At 44.1% G+C, this 9,187-nt stretch overlaps 1 protein-coding gene across 2 annotated transcripts in view; it reads left to right on the top strand.

Moving 5' to 3' along the window:
* Positions 1-9,187, top strand: part of THADA (THADA armadillo repeat containing) — a 391,488-nt gene that overhangs the window by 13,578 nt on the left and 368,723 nt on the right. Inside the window, exons 1-4 of one of the 2 annotated variants that reach the window (XM_045285792.1) lie at positions 3,276-3,334; positions 4,675-4,769; positions 5,751-5,971; positions 6,893-7,584. In XM_045285792.1, the coding sequence (XP_045141727.1) occupies positions 4,737-4,769; positions 5,751-5,971; positions 6,893-7,584 (946 nt within the window). In that variant the 5' untranslated portion in view covers positions 3,276-3,334; positions 4,675-4,736. Of the gene's footprint in view, positions 1-3,275; positions 3,335-4,674; positions 4,770-5,750; positions 5,972-6,892; positions 7,585-9,187 lie in introns of those variants that run through there. The other variant, XM_045285791.1, reaches the window with a different exon arrangement.

Below are 9,187 nucleotides of genomic sequence, written 5' to 3'. Positions count from 1 at the left end.
ATTTTTATCTACTAAATACTGGCAGTGTTCCCAGATAAGTTCGCTAATCCCACGCTTGAATTTCTCATAGTCGTGACAGAGTTCCCTATCTCAGCCCGCCCTGCTCTTGTTTACTGCTCCCAGGGAACACTGTGCAGCTGGTCCTCAGATTCCTTACAGTCTGCAGTAAGGAAGCAGTTTATGAGAACCAACGGTCCTAGACGGATACATGACAAGAGACACGGTCCTCCTTACATGGCTCCTTCACTGTCTATATACCTAACAGTTCCGTACATGTACATAGGACAGCAGTTAAACCCACCAGCCACCCCTGTGGTAGAGTGATGAAGCTGTCTGTTCCTGTGAAGATTTATAGGCTTGGAAACCCAAAGGGGCAGGTTCAGCCCTGTGCAATAGAGTCGCTGTGAATCAGAATCAACTTGATGGCAGTGAATTGATAGCGGACTCACAGCCCCAAATTTAATATTTTCTTAGTATTCTAAAGTAACAGATTTTAAAAATCCAAAGAGGCATTTTGTCATAAAGTACTTTTTCATAGCTGGAGGGGAGATCTAGAAAGGCTAGTGTAGCCATACATTTCTCTTCAGCAGGAGGGGTTATCTTCAGAACAGGAGCCTCAGTGGCTGCTAAGCACAAGGTCTGCACGTCAAAATTACCAGCTGCTTTGTGGGGGAAGGAGTGGGCTTTCTGCTCCTGAAAGAATCACAGTCTCAGAAACCCTGGGGCACTTCCACCCTGTCCTGTGGGGTCGCTATGAGGTGCCATCAACTTGATGGCAATGAGCTTGAGTGTTATCTGCAGAAAATTGAAATAGTTGCCGAATGTGGGGCTGGTCTGTATCCCTTTTATGTCGTATGTACAGCTTTTATCCATATGAACTATACTACTGGGCACCAACTCGTAAATAAAAAGTGTCTCTTTTAAAAGGACTTCAACGACTGATAGCAATAATAACCCCACTCAAGGGGAACAGATAACAGAATTGTGGGTGAGTGGATACCTTGGATGGTGTAAGATACGGCCAAATAATATATAATGTAATAATAAGGTTTCCTGGGGGACAGGGTGCGGAGGGGATGGGATAAAGGGAGCTGCTATCAAAGAGTTCAAGAAGAAAGAAAGTGTTTTAGAAATGATGGTGGCAGCAATTGTACAGTTATGCTTGATCTAATTGAATGACGGGTTGTTACACTATCCATAAGAGCTGCCAGTAAAATAATAAGAAAAAAATAAAGCCACGGCACTCGCAGTCAGTGCTCCTCTACGACTTGCATTCAGGGACGAGACGGCTCCTGCTAGCTGGGGTCAGCTTTCTTACTGACTCGCGGTGTGTGCAGGTTTTATATATCGACTTATTGGAAGTATATTTGAAATGTATCTGAGTGCTTGAACTTGGACTCTGTGGAACTTAGTGTGGAAATAAAGCATCATTAACCGACAACAACAAATAGAGAAAAGGACTCCAACTCATAACTTACAGAGAAATGAAAGCATATCAGCAGTTTGTAACACCTGTGAACTGGAATCGACTCAGTGGCTGTGAATTTTATTTATTTATTGAAATGAATGAGTTGATATAGATGTTAAGGATTAAACGGCTGCTAATGTTAACAGAAAGCGAGGAGGCAGCCAGGCCAAATGTGTTCTTATAGTCCTGCCAGCCGCCTAGGGTTAGAACTTGAGGTCACCCCAGCCTCTAGACCCAGTTGCCAATTTGCTGGAACCAGAGGGGACAGAGGAACATGCTGAACTGCATCCGAGAGTGCCAGCAGCAACAGGCAGTGTGTGGGAAGCTAGGTCAAGGGCAGCGGGGGGAAAGGAAGACCCTCCACAAGGTGGATTGACCGAGGGGCTGCAACAGTGGGCTCACGCCCATTATAACTTGTTACACTTCTTAATAAGCCTTTTAATCATGAATTTTGCCTGGGAGTTTTGCACAGCCATGGCAATAGATATGAAACACGTCAGAGGTAAACAGAGAACGTAATTGTTGTCTGATAATGTGAGAATGATAATGGTGAGGGTGGCACAGAACCGTGTGGTGTCCGTTCTGTGTTGCATAGGGGTCGCTGTGGGTTGGAACTGACTCATGGCACCTAGCAACGTCAACGGCCAAGGTCAAGTGGCCCAGCTTCTCTGACAGAGAAATGGTGACAGAAAGAGGAAGCGAGGAGTGGCTGGGTCTTTTTAAAAGAGATTTAGAAGGCATGAAGAACAACCCAAAAAGGAGCATGATGGGAGGAGGGCGAGACTAAATTATCGTACCTGAAACTCTAATCTCAGCCATCGAGTTGATTCCAACACATAACTCTGTTTTTATAAATCATTTCATTGGGAGCTCATACAGCTCTTATAACCAACCATCTATCCATTGTGTCAAGTACATTTATACATTCGTTGCCATTATCATTTTCAAAACATTTTCTACCTGAGCCCTTGGTATCAGCTCCTCATTTCCCCCTCCCTTCCCTGCATTCCCTCCCTCCGTCCGTCCCTGCCTCCCTCATGAACCCTTGATAATTTATAAATTATTAATTTTTCATGTCTTACACTGACCAATGTCTCCTTCACCTACTTTTCTGTTGTCTGTCCCCTGGGAGGGGGTTATATGTAGGTCATTGTGATCAGTTTCCCACATAACTCTTTAGGGCAGAGTAGAACTGCTTGTAATTTTTAGTGTTCTCTGTTTAACTCTGTAGTCTTTAATACCTATTGCCATGGCTATGCAGAACTCCCAGACAAAATTGATGATTAAAAGGTTTATTAAGGAGTGTAACAAGTTGCAATGCCAGTGAGAAATGCTCAGAGTTACCTTGTTTATCAGGACACGTTACAAAGTTCTGTCAAGTCCGCTAATAATTGCCCAAAAGGCATACCCCTTTCCTGTAAGCCTCAACCTGAGGACAATCAGGTTAAAGTCCTTGGGTCAGCATACCCAGGTTCCTGAAGTAAGTGCCCAGAGGCGCCTCATTCCAGTAAGCCTCAGCCGGAAGGCACTCAGCTCCATTTCTGTGGGTCGGCAGGCCCAGCTTTGAATTAAGTGTCCAGGGCCCCCCACACCACAGCCAACCTTCTGCACAAAAGTGCCTGTCGTCACCTGCTCCACATGCTGGGCAGTCCATCACTGGGTCCCATGCTCTGGCTCCTGGTTCTGCTGCCGCTCCTCTGATGGCGTCTGTCACCTGGATCCAGGTGGTCCACTGCACAGGGGGATCTCAGGTCCAGAGGGTGAGCTCCATTGCTGGCTCTTGCTGCTAATGAGATCTCCCCTGCTGCTTCTTGGAGGATCCAGCAGACTGGAATTCCAGGGAATCTGGCTCAGAATTACTCACAGGTGAATCCTATCAGTATCTCCCCCCACTTTCTCACCAGACCCATAAAAAGAAAGGTCTTTTTGTGGGAATTCGAGACTTGAGCCAGAGGAGCCACTTAAAATAATTCACTGCCCTTCCACCCTCTGTGGGTTTCTGACCCTATAGCTATTTCTGGGAGTGGAAAGCCTGATCTTTCTCCTGAGGAGCGACTGGTGGTTTTGAACTGCTGAGTGTTTGCTTAGTAGCCCAGTGCGTAACCCACTGCATCACCGGGCCTCCTCACTGTAATGACTAGGCTGTAATGACGTGTGGTCGATAAAACTATATAAAATGAGTGATGATTATGTATTTGTTTTAGGTGATTTTCTGTCCCTGTGTTTTGTCTTCGAAGAGTACCAGACAGAAAGGATCCCAAACCCAGTGTAGGTCCATTAAGTGTGAGGGAGAGGGGACAGTGTTGCTATGGGCTCCCGGTTCACTCAGGCTCTGCTTTCTTCTAAACACCGTGTATTTCAATGTGTCTCTGTCAGCAGTGCCTCCCTGTAGATGAGTTCTCTCAGCCACTCCCTGTCTTTGTCTTGTTAGGGTGCCTTAAAAAAGGAGGGGGTGTTGTCTGTGCCACGGAGAAAATGATTTTGAGGTCATAGGAAATTTTAAAGCTAAACTCAAGGGAGCCATTTTCCAAATCATTGAAGCGTTGTAGCCGGCGTATGGGGATGCTGCCCCCTACAGAACTTCCGTTTTTAGATGGGTCATATGTTGTGGAAAGGTAGGGAAGACCCTTAAGATGAGCCTAGGGGCAAGGTCTTCACCCTGGATGAATGAAGAAACTATGGATTTCTTCTCTATAGTTTCTTCGCTTTTACATAGAGAAGAAGGCATTAGGATTTTTGAGTATCTGTTCTGGGTATAAAGACTTTGTTTTTTATTCCTATAAATCTTACAACAACCATGTTCAATTGGATTTTTTCTCTTTGATTTGGTGCAGTTTTTAAGCCCTTGGCTACTGGTCAAAAACACAAAAGCAGTTTGGTGGCTTCAACCCCCCTCTGCTCCGTGGACAATAAGGTGTGGCAGTCAGCGTGTCAAGTGGCAGCCTCGGAAACCCTGTGGGCAGTTCTGCTCCGTCCCGTAGTCACTGTGAGCTGGAATCAACTCTGTGGCAAAGGGCTTGGCTTTGGGGTTCTTTATAAACTGGGAAACTCAGTCCCCGGGCGGTGAACTGACTTGCTGAATGCCTTGGAAAGCGGCTTCGCTAGAATTTGCTCTCAGGACTGACTGACCCCCACACACCCGCTCTCTGTTGTACCAGCCAATCCATGGTCATGTGATACAGGCTTTCTGCTTTTTTGCCAAATAGATGACCTATTGCAGACGCTTCAGAGCACATCTGGATTAGCTGTTATTCTCTTTATTAAGACCATGTTTGATCCACCTGAAAAGATCCCTGGTTTGGTAAGTGCATCGCCTTTTTATAATTGTATTTTAGTGACTTAGTTAATGATAGGAGTGTAGTAATATGTACAATTATAAGTTTGTGAAAGGTATGTTCTCTTTATTAAAAATAACCTGCATATTCTTACAGGAAGCATATTAAAGTCAATTGTCCAGAGAATTTGATTCATAAGGAAAGTATTATGTGGTAATTTTGACAAGTGTTTCCCAGAGTGGGCGATACTGCCCCCTGGGTGCGGTGAAATGATAGGGAGTGGGGTGAGGAGCTGCAGAAGCAGACGGTGGCATGACACATTATACGCCGGGCTGCTGGCCACAAGGTCAGCTTGGGATCCACCAGAGGAGGCTGAGGAGAGGAGGAGCTCTGGTCCCATGAAGCTTGATTGCTTCTGAAACTCAGGGGCACTTCTGCTCTGTGCTTTAGTCCCTATGAGTCGGACAGTGAGAGACACTTTTTCCTGGATTATTAATAGACTTTTTAAAGCACTAGGCAGGGCACTGAGTAATTTCTTGTCCGTTCCCCGCCCCCTCCCCCCCCCCCATGAAAAGGGGGCAGGGAACCACCCAAGTGTGGGAACCAGTGATTTAGACTATAATCCTGTATTTACTACTAGCAGATTTTAAACATTTTATTGTATCATCTAGAAAATTTAGCCTCTGCCTGACTTTAGACAAAATGTATGTGTATTGTTCTGTGAGGTCATAAGAAGTAATTATCACGGGATAAAGTGGAAAATTTCTCAAATCACCCTTAAAAAGCCTTTGTAAGCTCATCTACCTGCAGGTGGCGCTGTGCTCTGATATACCAGTTCTAAATTATATGTAGTTTAAGATACTTTAATGCTTCTGGCTTACAGCAAGACGAAAAAACGCCACAAACGTTAGACTCAGTTATTTTTTGTGTGGGGTGTTTTAAGGAAAGTATATTTTTGAATTGCTGTTTTGAAGTCTCTCCCTCTGTTAACTCTCTTGTATTCCCAGATTAGTAGTTTGCTTCTTCGTTCCGTGGACTGTGCCCGTGCTCCCGAGTGGTTTCTGAGCAGCTGCAGGAGCCTCTGTTGTGCTGAGCTGTCTGGTTCTGCTCTCTTATTCCTGTGTCAGGGGGCCCTCGCCATGCTGGACTGGCAGGATGGGAGCATGGGTCTGCCGGGGGAGGCCCTGCTCCTGGATGCTGCCCAGGTTTTGTTTGCCCTGAGTTCACAGTAAGTTGTGGTGCTGCTGCCTCCCTTTTTATTTTGAGATTTGTTTTGTTTCTATGATGTAATTAGACGCATTTTAGAGATGGCAGCAGAACTAGTCAGTCCGTTCAGCGATTCTCTGTAAAGCCGTCAGGATAAATCCTAATTTAAAAGTAAAGGATGTGTTGGGACTGAAGTGGCAATGGAAGTAGGACAGGAGAAAATGGGATGATGATGGAAGGAAAAGAGTTAAAGGGATAATTAGTGTAGATTAACCTCCAACGAACATTTCTAAAATGAATTTTAACCTTCAATTCCAAAGCTGACATTTTAAAAAACGACAACATTTCCTGTATGTTCAATGCTTTAGAGCTTATATAGAACATTATACACTCTTACACAAACACAGGAACTTTTCCATAGGGGTCTCGTTTTGATTGTCATATAAAATAAGAAAAAGTACCAAGCCCTCTGCCATGAGTTAGTTCCCATTCACAGTGATCCTCTAGGGCTGAGAAGAACTGCCTCTGCGTTTCCCAGGCTGTCAGTCTTGATGGGGGCAGAAGGCCGTGTCTTCCTCCCAAGGAGCAGCTGGTAAGTTTGAGCCCCGCTCCTGGTGGTTAGCAGCCCAACCACTGACGCACGGCACCCTCGGAGCCCCTGGATAGACAGGCTAGGAAACTGTATTTTGTTAAATGGGTAAAACAAAGTTTAGAAAAGTAAATACGTAACCTTAATGCATCTTTCTAATCAGAACCCCAGCCCAAACTGTTGCCAGGCTAGTTAACATCACTTGACTCTATTTTTTTCTATTACTGTCAATTTACAATTACTGGCGTTTCTGATATATATAGTTTAGATTTTCAAAATCAGATTAATTATAAGATCAACTTTCTTTTCCTAGTCAGTTTATAGTAATGTGGCTTTTTTTTTTTTTTTTTAAAGGATCAAGGAATCAACTCTGGAGATGTTTCTGTCCCGAATCCTGACATCTTGGACCAGTTCAGCCATAGGTGTCCTTAGATCAAGTTCTCCTGCCCTAAAGAGTAGTTTGAGTGGGAATTCAAGCCTCGCTGAGAGACTTTTGGAATATGTCTACACCCACTGGGAGCACCCCCTGGATGCTCTGAGACACCAAACCAGACTCATATTCAGCAACCTGCTACAGATGCACGGGCTTACCGTGCAAGGGGCATGTTTGACCACTGATCCCTTCTTTGCCAGTCTGACCGAGAGTCTCCTGCAGTTAGAGTGGCATGTGAAGGGCAAGTACACGTGCCTCTGCTGTTTGGTAGAGTATCTAGGGATTGAGCATGTTTTGGCAGTAGATGAAACGATTCCATCTCAAATCTTGGAGGTGATGGGGGACCAGTCCTTGGTTCCCTATGCAAGCAGCCTCTTGGAAACCATGTTTAAGACTCACAAGAGCCGTTTGAAATCCCAGGCAGTTGATGGTACTTGGATCGACCAGTTGCACGAGACTTGGATTTCTCCTCTTCTCTGTATATTGTGTGAAGGGAACCTCAACCAGAAATCGTACGTGATTGATTACTACTTGCCCAAACTATTAAACTGCGGCCCGGAAAGCTTAAGCTACATGGTCAAGATTCTTCAGACTTCTGCGGATGCGAAATTTGGTAAGCATGAGCTTTTTGTTGTAATGATCTCTTTCTCTGTGTGTTTGAGTGCTTGCATGCGTTGACCGCATTCAAGTTTAAACATGGACACTGTGATAAGTACAATGGAGTACGTTCACAGTGGAAAGTCAAAATGGAAATGATCCTGTGAGTATCGGGAGGTTTTGTTGTTGTTTTGTTTTAAAGTTTTAATCCTTTTATTGGGAGCTCTTACAGACATCATAACACTTCATAGTTCCATCACATCAAGCAGTATTGTACCGTTGCTACCACAAGCAGTTTCAAAACATGTTCTTTCTTCTTGAACTCCTTGATATCAGCTCCTCTTTCTCTGCCGTCCGCCCCCCCCATCCTTTATTTATTTTGCCATATCTTACTCAATGAATGGAGTGTTTTTGCCTGGAGTCACGTTGATAAGCTAAGGAGTGATTCCAGTTTGATGACAAGGCTTCTGTAATGCTAGGTTTGAATCAGTTTGCCCACATGACCTGTGATAGATTATTTTGAGGCTGGAGTAAAAGTTAGTGCACTTTCTGTAATACGTCTAGTCAAATGGTTGACAGTAATTAGAAACCATGTTGGACAAGGCTAAAAACAGGCAAATTGGCAAAGTATTTCTCTCCCAGGAGAAAACACAATTTTGAAGCATGACCTCAAGAAACAGCTGTCTAGTCCTTTTATGCTTCCCCCCACTATCATGACCCGCATTCTACTTTACCAATCCGGCTAGACCAGAGCATGTACACGGGTACAGATAAGAGCTGGAAACCCAGGGAATCCAGGACAGATAAACCCCTCAGGACCAATATTGAGAGTAACCATACTAGGAAGGCAAGGGGAAGGTGGGGGGATAAAAGGGAAACCAATCACAAGGATCTACATATAACCCTCTCCCAGGGGGACGAACAACAGAAAAGTGGGTGAAGGGAGACAGCGTTCGGTGTGAGACATGAAAAAATAATAATGATTTATAAATTGTCAAGGGTTCATGAGGGAGGGTGGGGTGGGGGAGGAAAAAAATGAGTTGCTGATACCAAGGGCTCAAGTAGAAAGCAAATGTTTTGAGAATGATGATGGCAACAGATGTACAAATGTGCTTGACACAATGGATGTAGGTATGGATTGTGGTAAGAGTTGTAGGAGCCCCCAATAAAATGATTAAAAACAAAAAGGAAAGAAAGGAAATGGCTGTCTAATCATATAGGGTAGGAGAAAACATTGTGTTTGAAACTCAGTGGCCATAAAAGAATCATTGTATTAAAGCTCATTTCAATGATTAATGTGTAAAATTATGATACTGATTTACCTTTGCAAAGTCTAAAATTATTAGATGGTGCATACGAAATCGGAGATGCCATTGTGTAGAGCCCATTTGAAGATACCTTTCTGGCTAAAATAGCTAAAGGCTTCCACATTTCAAAGAGTGACATGACGGATCTGGAGAATTTGGTTCTTGTGTTCAAAAATGAGCTGTCATTTAAAAAAAATCATTTTATTGGGGGCTCATACAACTCTTACCACAATCCATACATACATCAATTGTGTAAAGCACATTTGTACATTCATTGCCCTCATCATTCTCAAAACATTTGCTCTCTACCTA

The sequence above is a fragment of the Echinops telfairi genome, unplaced genomic scaffold (genome assembly GCF_000313985.2).
Source record: "Echinops telfairi isolate 266 unplaced genomic scaffold, ASM31398v2 ScPeMD7_7475;HRSCAF=8513, whole genome shotgun sequence".
In the NCBI taxonomy this organism is placed as follows: domain Eukaryota; kingdom Metazoa; phylum Chordata; class Mammalia; order Afrosoricida; family Tenrecidae; genus Echinops; species Echinops telfairi.
This window is presented reverse-complemented; position numbering and strand designations above follow the sequence as displayed.